The sequence below is a fragment of the Synchiropus splendidus genome, chromosome 12 (genome assembly GCF_027744825.2).
Source record: "Synchiropus splendidus isolate RoL2022-P1 chromosome 12, RoL_Sspl_1.0, whole genome shotgun sequence".
Classification (NCBI taxonomy): Eukaryota; Metazoa; Chordata; class Actinopteri; order Syngnathiformes; family Callionymidae; genus Synchiropus; species Synchiropus splendidus.
The window spans coordinates 12,040,689-12,054,949 of record NC_071345.1 but is presented as its reverse complement, the minus strand read 5'-3'; the positions used below and the strand labels follow the sequence as shown (position 1 = coordinate 12,054,949).

The 14,261-nt window shown below is 40.7% G+C and overlaps 1 protein-coding gene across 1 annotated transcript in view; it reads right to left on the bottom strand.

The window, feature by feature from the left end:
• Positions 1-320: 320 nt before the first annotated feature.
• otud7b (OTU deubiquitinase 7B) overlaps positions 321-14,261 on the bottom strand; it is a 32,528-nt gene continuing 18,587 nt past the window's right edge. Inside the window, exons 2-12 of the mRNA XM_053880876.1 lie at positions 13,221-13,445; positions 12,404-12,574; positions 11,362-11,589; positions 10,964-11,065; positions 10,475-10,602; positions 8,634-8,740; positions 8,229-8,356; positions 7,612-7,761; positions 6,831-6,945; positions 6,103-6,181; positions 321-4,732 (exon numbers count right to left, since the gene is read on the bottom strand). Of these exons, the coding sequence (XP_053736851.1) occupies positions 3,248-4,732; positions 6,103-6,181; positions 6,831-6,945; positions 7,612-7,761; positions 8,229-8,356; positions 8,634-8,740; positions 10,475-10,602; positions 10,964-11,065; positions 11,362-11,589; positions 12,404-12,574; positions 13,221-13,305 (2,778 nt within the window). The 5' untranslated portion in view covers positions 13,306-13,445 and the 3' untranslated portion in view covers positions 321-3,247. The remainder of the gene's footprint in view (positions 4,733-6,102; positions 6,182-6,830; positions 6,946-7,611; positions 7,762-8,228; positions 8,357-8,633; positions 8,741-10,474; positions 10,603-10,963; positions 11,066-11,361; positions 11,590-12,403; positions 12,575-13,220; positions 13,446-14,261) is intronic.

The window sequence follows — 14,261 nt, the reverse complement described above, 5'->3', positions numbered from 1 at the left end:
TAGGAGCATACTTTTTTTTTTTTATTTCATTTAATCTTTTTAGACCATTTTCCAGACTATTTTTACTGATTTTTTTTTATTTTTTTGTGTGTCAGTTGGTCAGAAAAAGGGAAAATGTATCTTTAGTTCAAGTTTGATAACATGCTATTATTTAGAACAGAAAGGTCATTTATATTTAAATTAAGATTCTATTTTTGGAGTTGGAATGTGTCAACTTCAATGAAATTTCGATAACAAAAATTTAAGCATACGATGAAAAATAACATGGAAGCAAGACACAAGCAGACAATATTTTTGAATAACGATGAGAATTTATTCAAACGGTGCAAAAGAGAAAAAAAAACAAAAATTAAAATAACCTAACATAAAATCTGATGTTCTTTCTGTCCAATTGCATTGTCACACAGCCTCGGCGCACTCACAACACAACCTAAATTAATTTTAAGAATAAAAACAAAAGAGCAGGAAAAATGCAGTTCAAATAATGCACAAATTTGGTAAAATATAGATTAGCAGTTTACATGCAACAGTTCCAGTCCCATGCAACTAAAACATTTTAATGATAAAAATCTTGTTGCCACAAAAATGACACCATATAAAAATATATCACTTGTTTTGCCAATAAAAAGGAAAAAAAAACACACAAAATGAAATTAATCGAGTCGACAGGAAACACCATATATTTTTGCTCTCCTGAAGGGACATGTGCACACCAGATGTTTCTATGATAAATGGTGATCATTTCATGTCATCGAAGCGTTCAGATTCATCAACACTTATCTTGCGCTCACACATGGCTTTGAATAATCGCCTGGTGCTATTTTGCACATGTTGTGACTTGCTAACTCATTAGTTCCTTTGTAGTGTACTTCCCAAAGTCAGCATCTTTCCTCCCGTGAAATTCCAATCATCAGACGCTGGGCCGACTTTAATATGATTTTTAATATCATTTTCAACCCTGTCAAAACTCAAACTAGGTCACCATCTCTGCTAACTACACCTCAAACTACACCTGTATCATATGGCTACTTAGGCTTCAACACATGTCCCCTAAGGAGCCCTGCTCACAACATAGCAACAGTGAAAAACAAAAAAAACTTTATTTAAATTTCCAAATGAGGAACAAACACAAGCCAGACTGCTAGACAATTCGTCATGTGAGAAAGAACATCCTAAATTTTCTTAACTAAACATTCCACAAGGAAGGCTAATAAAAAAAACTCACTATAAATATATATATATTTATATACTCTCATATGTGGTTAGGTCAGCGTGGAGGAAATTACTTGGTACGTCCGGGTGTCGCCTTCAACACAACGTCCCTTTCTGGTAAAACACTCTCCCGACGCGCTCCTCATCCACACACCATACATTCTCACCGTATTTTTAAAAACACTGTAAAACTTTGGGCTTACAAAAATAACCTGGAGCATATTTAAAGAACTTTTCATTTTGTTTTTAAATAAAAAAAAAAAAAAAGCCTGTCGAGCGCGAGCTCATATCTGGGGGCGAGAGAAAGCATGTAGTCTTTGAAAATAGAAAAACAGGCATCACTTTGGAACAGTCGAGAAACTGTCTTTTCTCTGATAGGTCTCGTCGGAATTAAATGCTAGTGCAGGAACATGTCGGCACATAAACACAGCAAACATTTTTCCTGTTATTTGAGGCAAAAACAGAGCAAGTTATGGTCTATAAAAATGCCACTTTGAACAGAAATCTGGAACACAACACTTAAAGGAGGGTTGATATATGACGCTATATGAATCAGTTTTGTCGACGCAAACGGCTTTTGTGAGAGAAACAGAGCAACAGTGCCCTCATCTGGGCAAGGCAGTAAGTTGCATACTAAATTGTGCTTCTTTCATAATTTCTTAGGCCAAGGCGTTACAAAATAAACCAACATGACATTGGGGCTGAAACAGTTTAGTCCTATTAACCGGTGGAAGTGCCATGTCAATTAAATAAAGCTAGTTCATCTTGTAAGGGTGAGTTTAATTAAAGGAGCAGGGGTTTGACTGCTGAAAAGGCAAGAAAAAAAACTGAATGAGATGGTGACAGTGGCACCAGGAGGTTAAAAAAAGAAAAAAAAGTGGTGAAAAGAAAACCCCGCTTTAAAACAGTGGCAGTGATTGTTGAGAAAACAGTCAGGCCTCTTCAGTTTCACTTTTACCGACACGAGAAAAGTGCTTCAAATTGTGCAACAACAGAAAAACAACTAGAACATTTCCTTCAATGGAACATATTTTTGCAGCCATCCTCATGAGTTCTGACCCACAAATATTGAAGTTCCCCTCATGCCACGGCAGCAATGTTGGATTTTGCGTTACTTATTTTTGTTTTATTTCCTTTACCAACACAGGAGTACTGACACGTAAAAGCAGCGAATAAAATCAGGTAAATAATCTTGAATTAAAGAGAAAAAAAAATCTAGTTCCTCAAGCAAACGATTTTAGAGCAGTAGTAAATCAACCAACATGCACTTATTGTCCAATTTATTTTCACAAACAGAGCTAAAACAATGAGTTTACTGTACCAGTCTCAAGTCCAAAAAAAGCTATTGTACGTTCATTTCAAATTTGAAGCTATTAGATTATCTTAAACAAAGGTTTGCTTTATTAGAGGGTTCCACTATAAGTAGAATGGAATTTGCTTCTAAAATATATATATATATTTGAAGTAACTGCCTGTGGGTTCATTGCTTTTTTTTAAGAATGTAAAAAAAACTTGTTACAGTAGAGAAAAACATAATACTTACATCACCTGAACTGCATGTGACTTTAAAAATAAAAGCCCTTCATTAGTTATGCCTCACACCTTCCTGTTTGTGCTTATGTCACCGTGTATTTTGACTGAAGTGTTTTTGTTCCTGTATGTGTTTAATGTCAATATTGCCTGCCATATACATTCCCTCCATTAGGAGACGCCGGCGAGACATATATCTCGAAAAATGGGGGAGGCTGTAGCTAACACTCAGCAGCACACGCACACGCACATGCACACACACACACACACACACTCATAGACAATGCCTGCATTAGAGACACAGCAAAATGTAACAGAAGTGCAGTTAGTCATACAGTCAAGACCCAAAACCAGTTTTCTGTCAATGTTTCAGTCCTACAGGAAGTGACGGCATAAAGTTGGGGAGATGGTTTCACCTTTCTCTCACACGTATTGAGGCTGCCCGAGTTTTATTTTTTTTTGTGAACTGAAAAAGGCCACTCTTAAATACGACGCCACAATTGCTTCAGAACCTGCTGATGGCTGGTTCTGTCTCCCGCTTCTTCAGCTCCTCCCGGTAACAGTAGGAGCAGTAGTTCCCCGTCTCGGGGTGTCCATAGTAGTTGCAGGTGGGTGTCCGACAGCGGCTGGACTGCAGGCTGCCCAAACCACCAGCGCTGCCTAAGGAGTAGTGTCTGACCGGCGGCAGCCCGCTACGAGAGTCTAAGGTCGGCCGAATGTCTCTGAATCCATTAGTGTAATTCCCACCCACAGTCTCAGACCCGGGGTAGTCGGGAGGATCAAACTCAGTGGGGTACGAGGGTGTGAGGCGGGAGGGACTAAGTGACGAGGGGCCTTGTGAGATATTGCACTGAGGATGGGAAACACCCTGTGTTGAGGGAATGTTCCGAGGAAGGGTGGCATAAGACGGCAGTCCAGGGTATGAGGTTAAGGGGGAGCCACCGGCCAGCTGACGCCTGGAGTCCATGTAACTCTGCATATGAAGGTGTTGCGTGAGGGGAGCAGGGGCTGGAGGTTGGTCGATGAATGATGGCCGAGGGATGGCCACCACGCCTGGGTAGATGGACGTGGACAATGGAGAGACCTTGAGCTGATTGAAGGAGGACGGCAAAGTCTGATCTGTGAGCTCTTCTTTGGTCTCGTACGGGCGATAAGTTGGATCAGTACCAAGAACCGTCTCCTTCTTGGGCAGCTGTATTCCGTTAGTGACACATTTCCGTTCAGGTTCGCGCCGCTGCTGGTCTTGCTCAGCCCGAAATCGCTCCTCTGCGTAAGCTAGGTATTGCTGGATCATCTCCTCCTGGAACGGCTGTCGGTTGCTGGTTGTGAGGAGGCTGGCGAATATGAACTTCCGCTCTCCTTGCATTGCGGCTCGCAGGATGCCGAGGCTCACCTTGACGTCGGCACTGTATTTGTAGGTCTCGCTCTCTGTGCTGCTGCCTCCGCTGCTGCTCATGCTGCTTCCTGTTCCATTGAGGCGCTCACTACCTGAGGACGGGGAGCCTTTCCCGGAGTCCTCAGAGACCTGGGCTGAAGGCAAGCTGTCCTTGCTGCCCTTCCGCCCCCTAAAGGAGCCCTTCTTTTTCTCCACGCCGTCCTGCTTCACACCACCGGCTCCAGCATTCTTTCCGGTCATTAGTCCACCCACGTTTTTCTTCAGCTTGCTGCCCAGACTTTTTCCAAAACTACCCAGTTTATTAGCCACAGAGTCGGCCCGTTTTTTGTCTTTATCTTTATCCTTCTCCTTTTTACTTTTGTCCTTCCCTGTTGTCCCTGTGCCGGCTGAGCCACTGCTGGAACTTGATGATGAGGACGAATTGTTCTTCACCAAAGAGCTCCCTCCATTTAAGGTCGACGTTGTGGTGGTATCGCCGTTGCCATTGGAGCTGCTGCTGACCGACTCCTTGTCTGACTCTCCAGAGTCCGGAGGCGTCCGTGCGTCTTCTCCCGCTGATGCAGTCGGAGACTCAGGCTGAGCCAGAGGAGCTTGCTGTGGGGCAGAAAGCAGGAACATATGTCATCCGACAAAGGACAAAGTAATTTCATTCACAATGTCCAATGCACCACTAAATACTATGAAACTGTTTTCATCTGAACCTGCTGATCGCTGGTTTGAATGCTTTGGATCAAGTTGATGGCAATGGAATATTTATAAATCAGGAAAAAAGAAGTGAGCAGACTGAATCATCGAGCTATTTTCATGCGCAAATGCCCCAAGACCCAAACATGATGACTCATCTTTAGGGGGCCTGCTCATTTGCAAACAGATTGAAGATAAAAACTAACAAAACATTTTCCAGTAGAAGCATACAAGTTATTTCAAGTCTGAAAAAGTAATAACACAGTTTCACAGGCCAAGGGTGAGCGCAATATTTAGGAACACCTACTGTTATATTTCCTTTCAAAACTATTTCCTCCCTTATGTTAATAAATACTCCTACTTATTTAAAGATGAATATTTTATTATCATGCACTACTGTTCCTTTTTGTATTTTGTTTAAATATTTCTAGTCAATAATGCAATTTATTTTGAAACAGATAACTCTCACGGCATTTCTTTGAAAGAACAGAGTGCTCACGATTTTGTGCACTATTAAAATGAAATAATAATGAATCATGTTTTCTTACCAGCAAATGTTTTAGCTCCATTTTCATATCTGCAGAAATGACTAACCTTGAGACTAGGATTTGTCTACGGCTGTGAGTCACTGTGACGTAAAGACTGTGAGCAGACAACAGCGCCTTTGTGTGTCTGGGTGAGAATCTATGACCTGAATGGCTCAGTGTAGTTTTCCGGAAAGAGCTGCTCTGGTGGAAAAGGAAGGAAAACTCACACTCGTTTTGACCACATTTGGAACACACTGTCTGTTTACGCACAGTTACGGATAACTGCTCTTTCTATTGAGAAAAAAATAGAATGCCATACTATCTGATTTTACTAATTTACAGAGAAAAAAACATTTGATTTTAACTGCATGTCCTGGCTGGCAAAGGACAGTAGGACAATTGTATTTATTGATCAGGAAAAACCAATGTGTTTTTTGGACCGAAAACATATTTAGATAAACATAGATCATTTATCTTCATGAATTTGCTCTGATACCAAGAAAAAGACTGCAGACCAAAACATTTAATAATATATCAATTTAAATATTACTCTAATATGACTTTAGAATGAGCTTCAAGGCATTTAAGAACAGAAACCTTTAACATTCATACAGTTCTTCTAACATGCGCTCAGTGGTTTAGCAATACATATAAATACAATTGTTGATAATGGTGAGCCAAAAAGGATTTGGTTTCAATCTTAGTTTTTTTCACTACAACTTAACACAGCTAAAAACGCAACAGGATCCTAACCTCGCAGGGAAGTGGCAGCCAGGTGACCGTCATGTAGCTGTGCAGCATCTGGAGCTTAGCCTCCAAAGAGAGAGCAACACTGGAGGAGAGAGGCTCAACATGAGAACAGATCAATGCTTCGATGAAAGAACTAACATGAAAAATGTAAGAAAGAATAATCATTTTAGAAAGACAGTTGCTTTCATTAATCACACTGATGCAGTCCATGTTATTTCATTCTCCTGCTGCTACACAATATTAAAGCAAACTTGCCAAAAAATACTTCCATTCATTTTCTACCGCTTATTCCCTTAACAAGGTCGCAACAATATTCAATCTCATCTTATACAGAAATTCTAAGCAAGACGGAGGTGGATACAGACACCAGGATATTTTTATCTAGGGGCTATTTTTGTGCTGAAGAAAGGTATTTAGAGCTTATCTGAGTGGCTGTGAAAATCCTTAATCTGGATTGAAAGATCAATCCCTGTGACAACACCACCACTGGACGTTTGACCCAACTAACCCTGCAGCTATTAGCACAAGGAAGATTCTTCAAAAAAAAAGACAGTTTACATTTTTTAAACCCTGTCTTCAGGGGACAAAATACAAAACAAAATTAATACAAATTGCTACCAAGTTATTATCATAATTTATAAAAAAAAGTAATTAAAACTGAACACATATATTCAATCATATCTAACTCAACACTGTTGAATCCTGTAATGTTCATGATGTTCACAGACTACCTTGCCAGCATCACGTTGTCAGTGTCATCCTTGCCCCACTCCCACTCCTTCCCAGGATCCACCGCAAAGTGCAGAGGCAACATTTTATGCTCAGAGTCAGTGAGCGGGATCACAACTGCAGAGACAATTATGAAAACATCGTTCAATATAGTGGATTTTAAAGAGATAATGAAAAACAAAACAAAAAAAAACAGCGGTTGTTGATACTGGAAAAGCTTCTGACTACTTTTATTAGATGTAAACGTTTGACCTGGCCCATTAAAACATCCTCAGTGACAGGCGGCACCACCTGGTCTGAGTCACTGGGTCTGCGCTGGCCTGATCCTTGCTATATCAGGTGGACACTCCACTTTTGCACCATGCACAACCAAGCGCCGATACTTTCATCTTTGAGGTGTACACAGTTTGTAGCTTGTGTCTGCCATGTTGACGATCCAGCCCTGAATGAGACTTTAAATTTGTCATGTTGGTGGACTACTTATAATGGGGGCATGCTAAAGGAAATACACTAAAAGCCAAAAGCTCAACAACAAAGATTAAAGCATTGATTCTGTGCTAGTCACCTCTTTTGAAATCCACTGTTGTTAAACAGCATTGGCTTATTTAAATCCTGGTAAGTTGTTTGGACTAATTCATCCAAGTTAAATTGAAAAGACCTGCTTAGATTTTTTAAATCAAGAGTAACGGATTATGAATTGTGCCATACAACACAAAGGTCCTCATTAAAGAACATTTTACAGAAGTAGAAAAAGTCCTGTGTCATCACTCTTCAGACTTTTACCTTGCTCTTTGGAACTGTCCTTCTGTTCCATGGACACCAGGGCAGAGAAGTGGGCCTGGTCATACGCCAAGACCAGGGGTGAGCGGTGGCACTTGGCAGCTGGCACTTCCAGTGGTAGGTATATGCCTCCGAATGGGATGGGAGCAAAAGCTGTGACACAAAATCAAGGTCATTTGCAAATCTCAAAGTCACGATTCTTCTTCTCTTATCAAGTGAAACGGTTCTTAAATGATTCACAGGTCCATTAAAAAAAAGCCAACTGAAGTTAACGCTTTTGATACTATTGGATCCAAAAAAGCAGAGGCTAATTGAGGTCAAAGTGCGCACATATTTGCCTAATACAGAAATCACACACCCCTAAGATGCACAATATTTCCGATGAGCGGCTTCCCCTACACAAGCGCCGGTGTTAATTCATTAGATGGAGGGTGAGAAGTCATAAATCACCAAGAAGACGAATGCTTCTTTGTCATCTAACTCTCTGTGCTGTTATTCCAGGACATGATTAAGATGCTCTTCAGAAACATAACAAATGATATAATAAGATTATTATTATAAGGAAATAAGATTAAATCCCACAAGACAAGGGTGATTTATTAGTCAGGAGGGAGTCTCACCTTCCCCTCCCGAGTCCCTCAGCATGGTGTCGGCCACCACTACGATGGGACGTTTCAGGACATGAGCCAGGACGAAAACGTGGAACTCTTCTAAGCTCTCGTAAACAGGTTCATCTGAGGACTCACCACTGAAGAGAAAAACATAAAAATATAGTGATATTAAGCACTGCTGACAACAAAAGAGTTGTGTGTCGGATGCTGAAGAAGTGTGCAGGGAGTAGTTATAAAAGTTATAAACTGACTTCCTGACTTTCTATATTCAATTATGGTTAAAAGAAAATTCCCTCATTTTTGCCAAGGGACGGCAAAAAAAGGAACTTGAAACCAAAAGACTGAATGAGTTTCCGTTTCATTGTCTAGGAACTCAGTTGTTAGGTGGGTCATTTCATTTTTCCCGGCTCTTACCCGTTAGTGCTGTTGGTGCTGTAGTGTATTCTGGGCTCACTGGAGGCCAATTTCAGCAGTTCGTTCCACTCCTTCTGCCACTCTTCCTCAGTGTACACCAGACCAGACTATAAAGTCACACACACACACACGTTTGTATTTTAGAAAGCGAGGTTGGACACGACAAGCACACACACACACACTGACCAAAACAATGCAGTTCACTGAGTGACAAAATTCATATTTTGTTTTAAAATATGTTGGACGCTTTATTTTTTACTTGGAAATTTCTGTACATGGTAAACAAAAAATAATAATGATTGACTGCAAAAATGGACAAAAACAGCAACTACTTTTATGCTCAAAAGGTCCAACTCCAACACATTCTGCAATCCATTTCTTTCACATGAGCTGAAGTTGAAAGACATCTGTACCTGATGAGATGATCGAAACTAGTCAGACACCAGAAATAAAGCGTTTATCCTGACACAACATTACCAGAGACGCCAAAGGTAATTATTTTATTTAATAATGGTAATTCACAGTGTTAGTGTGTGTGTAGCTTTTCCCCTACTCCACTCATGTTCTGTTCAGAATGTGGAAAATAAACGCATACTCAGTAATGATAATTTATTTTTCAGGTTTCTCCAAATCTGACATCACCATGGTCAGATATTGGAAAGAGTTTTTAACCAGGTGTATATGCTGAAGGGACAAAACAAAAAAATTACTCACTTTTCAGTAAATAAAGCAAAAGAGAAGAATCTATTTATATCAAATGAGGATTGGATGAACTTGTGTGAGGACCAATAAACCTGAGTTTAGCTGGAAAAACCTGGTTACACAATCACATCCAACTGCTGGAAACAATACAGAGTGACTCCAACACACCATCACCGTACATTCTCATCTTGCCCACTAATAATTCCTTTCAGAAAAGAGATTCAGGAAATATTTTAAGTGCATTAAAGATTATCATACCTTTTGAATTCAGGACAAAGAGAACACCACTAAAACCAGATATTTATTTGGCATTATGAGAGCCATGGAAAAGAAAGCAATAATAAAGAAATGGTCCCATATCCCAACCATAGATGACTGGGTTGATATAATTTATGATGTTCGTAAAATGAATAGAATGATAAATAGAAACAGATAACAACAAAATGTCTTTTTTCTTGATGGAAAAAGCAAAATGGAGTTTGTATAGATTTTTATTAAACCACTTACAAAAACCTGTGTTTAAATTTATTAAAACCCCCAGAAAAAAGGTTTAGCTTTCCATCCATCGATCCTCATTGCTTCAAATATTGTTTTTTATTTAATTATTATTCAAACAGCAGCTGAGACTGGCTGTGGTGTCGGAACTCGGCACACATGGGTGGAAACAGCATTTTTTGATGTCTTTAATGTAAATAAAAGATGAGCCGAGTTCATGATTCGTGTTCAGAACATTGCCCAGTTGGTTTCATGAGTCAGTCTCGATGTTGAACCCTGTGTTGAAAGTAGTTTAGAAATGATCCTTAGACATTTTTAAGCCGGGTGCACCACTGACCTTTCTACGGTGCAGACAGCACCACTGCACTCTGGTGCGGCCTATGTATGAACAAAATCCATTTTTCATCTTAAATTTAGTGGGTGCAGCTAATATTCCGCTGCAATCTACAGTCCGGAAATTACGGTACTAAAGAAACAAAATATAACACATAACTTTAGTGACAAAGTTTGAAATAAAAATAACACTGCACACGATTCTGTGCCTGACATTCCGACTATGTAACGGGAAGCATAACTCAAATCTGTCCATATACATTTTCTCAGGAAAACTCCTGCCAACACAGATACCTTTATTTACTACATACCTCTTTGTTCTGCTGTGTCTGCTGCCACCTCCATCTGCGCTTCAGGGCTTCCCTCTCCATCCCATTGTCCATCAAGGCATACAAGGATTTTCGCAGCATCAGATCGCGGTCATGGAACCCCCACATTCCTAAACAGGTGTTGAATCAATGTATTTATCATGCAATTGAAATTACAACTGTACTTCAAAACCATGAAAATTAGAAACATAGTAAGCATAGCCGCAAACGCCAGCCAACTGCGCAGTCATTTTTACAAATTATAATAGCCTTCAACATATTAAGCACCTTTCAGGAGGAGCACTCCTCTGTCTGGAACAAAGCCAGCTCCATCATTTAAAGCTATTAAGCCACAGAGCCTCAATCAATGTGCTCCGGGACGTCGTAAAACACAATTGTTGCGTAAGCTAACACAGAAGCTCTCTAAATGAGTGCAAATGGAGCATAACGACACAGTCATTGGGGTCTTGTCAAAACAGCTGTAGGACTTACCGAGCGAAGCAGCATGTAACAGGCAGTTTCCATCGCCGCTTGTTGCCAGAGGCAGCAAGTTCTGACAGTTTGAAACTACTTTTGTCCACCAATTTAGCCGCCCTGCATCAGAAAGGAACATTTTCATTGACTACTTTAGTTACTGCTGATTATCAATTTAGAAAAGATATATATATAAATATATATATATATATATATATATATATATATATATATATGTAGCATTCTTGTGTTTTTCAGTCTCTTTTACAAAGGCGGAGTCTTTCCAAAGCATCGTAAATTAACTACAAAGGGTCAAAACTGACTTGTCATATGAAATGTTTTGTGTTTGACTTGTTATGTTATGCAATATGCTCAATACTTGCTTGAGAGAACAACTCTAGTCAGTGTTCACTCACCAGCATGCTCTAAGGCCACCATCATCGACTGCTCGATGAGATCCCTCTCGATGAAGCCACGGAAGTCGTCGCGGTACATGGTGAGGTCTGGTAGTTGGAAAGTGCACAGTGGCGTGTCCAAAAGTGGCTCAGTGCTGCTTCCTCCAGTGCTTGAGACGTGAGAGCGAGCCAGTGACACGATGGTGGAACTAGCGTGGGATATGCCCCTCGACAGCCGCTTTTCGGTGGCTAGAGAAAAAACGAGCTCGGTTTTACTGCATGGTTGTGATTTATCATTGATTTATTTACTGTTTTCAGGAGGAACAAAACTGCTGAGACTAGCAGGACCACACTAAGTTGGAACAGCAGTTGCATTACTGTGGCTGCTTTAATGATGACCAAAGAGAAAAAAATGAATTTGTCATGTGGGATGTTGAAGAAATTTATTTTTGTGTAAGTATGTGTCAGTTTACAAGAGTGGGGCTTGAAAAAGTTCTAATCCTCATCATCAGTAAGTGCTGATGGTTGTGAAGGAGGCCTTTGAAGGTAAAGGACGACATCATTTGCAAAAACCGGCAATCAATCCTTGAGCTATCCAATGACGAAACCTAGTCGCGGCTGAGCCCTGGAATTCTATCTATGCAAATCATGGGCAGGCTTATGGAGAGGCAAAATGTTGGCGGTGTATCCCTATCTGTCAACATGTCTGACTTATTACAGAGAACCTTGAAACAGATTCCACTTTGGGGCTACAACGGTTCCTGCAGGACGTTGTTCTATGCTAACTCAAATCTTAGAAACACATGTACACTGCCCTTGGCCCTTCTATTAGCGCTCCAAGAGTAACAACATCCGTGTTTCGTATTCAGGAATGATTATATCTTGGCTCCAAGTCTTGGGAGAACTGCGCAGGATGACATTGCTTTGGGAAAGGGGACACTTGTTCTTGTAGAGTTACAATTTGTGTTGGATGCATTCTTGGTTGCTCTCGCCGAGGGCAAGCGTGCAGCACAAAACAAGTCTAAATCATTGTTGGCGAATGAAGAGCGTGACGTTGCCTCACCTTGCACCACTTCATCTTGACGTTGCAATATTGGCCGTCCCACTCTGGCCATCTCCTTCTCAGGCGGTGGATATGTCCTCTCTTCTGTAAATGAATATGAAAGATTCCCAGCATGCACCTGTCGCAACTGCTCAAAGTCATTGAGGGCTGCGGAGAAGTCCCAGTTCTTGCCTGCAGAGAAACAAAGTCAGCTTGTCAGGTCCAGCATGACAACTTGAAGGTTGTATGGAGTAAATTGCAGCTATCAATCACAGACACAGTGAAGGCCAGGTGACTTACTTCTAAATAATACAAACAACACTGACGCTTGCTCTCTGGTTTGCTGCTGTGTGCTGCATTGCAGAACTCAACATTGCTGACAGATATTCTTATCCACAACTTGTGTTGCTGCTAGGCAACAGCAGCCCTGTTGACTCCAGCTATAGCTTCTCATCATGCATGATGGTGCAATTAACATAAACATGGGACAACTGAGAAGGAGAAACTAATTCATCTGCAGCCTGTGAGTCATTAAAGGAGGTGTCGCCTAATAGAAAATTAAACACCGGATAATTAAGCGTTCAAATTACATTAGATCTCAGTAATTTACAATTTCAAGCTCATAAAGTTTTTGCAGAAGCAGCATTGGTCATTAAAGTGCCAGCTTCAGTAGATGTCACAGCAGGAGTAGTTCGGGTCGCATTAGTCGTAGTAAAAATAGCTAGCTCAGAATTAGCGATAGTTTTGATGGCTTAAACGTAGTAGTAGACCTGGCGGAAGAAACAGTGAAACAGTTACATCAGTTGCAGAAGTGGCCAGATTAGAACAAGTGTCTCACCTTCTAGCAGATCTCTGGCCAATCCCGGTTCGGCTCCAGTGGAACGGACAAAGTCGGACAGGACCGCGTCCATATCCACGGTCATGTGATCATGAATTCAACAGTTGGCGGGTTCTTCCGTGCAGAAAAAAAAAATTCAAACAGGATTCTCAGCAACAGGGCAGAGAGGGAAAGGGGGAGGGCTCCGCTCACAACCTCAATGAGCTGCTACACTGTCCTCTTCACCTGGAAGACATCACAGAAAGAAAAAAAACAAACTTTTGTATATGGAACCAAAAAAGGAGGATAGCAGAAAGATGAAAAGCCTAGGCGGTGTTAGATGTATTGTGCTGTGTTGCATTACATATTGTGACCTTGTTTGACTTTCTGAAGACTAGCTGTGGCCTGGTTCTGATGGAACATGACACCTTGCTAGCCACACCTAGGGTCCGAACACATTCACTAAACAGGTTATACTGTTGTAATGACAAATAAAGCCCATGAAAATAAAAAGGGTAATCTGTACTCATTACTACAAAACACAATCAATTTATCATAATGTTCCAGGTCAGTGAATACTATTGAAAGTATTCCGAACACAAAAACAGAGAGCAAGGGAGTATTAGAGTCCGGGGCACCTGGACTCCAATACTCCCGTCACCATGCCGACATGCAAAATTTCCCCATTGTGGGATAAATAAAGCCAATCTCTCGCTATCTGAATTATCAATCCTGTTGGAAGTAAAGAGACGAAGATAAGCAGGTTGTTACAGCTGATTCAACAGTACAGTGATAGAAAGTAATTAAGACTAAGTGCAGGGTGCTGAATCAAAGAGAAATAAATAATAAATTACACTGCATTACATCAAGAAAATCACTTAAAATATAATTAACTCAGAAACTAAAGATAAATCGATGACGTTGCTGAAATCAGGCTGGTTCCGCTGTGACTGCACCAACAGTCATTTTTCCTCCAACATGTTGTGTCCCTGCCTCTTCTCTGACTCAGCGAAGCTTTTCCACTGCGCCTGATGAGTCACGAGTTTACTCTTCTTACACCTC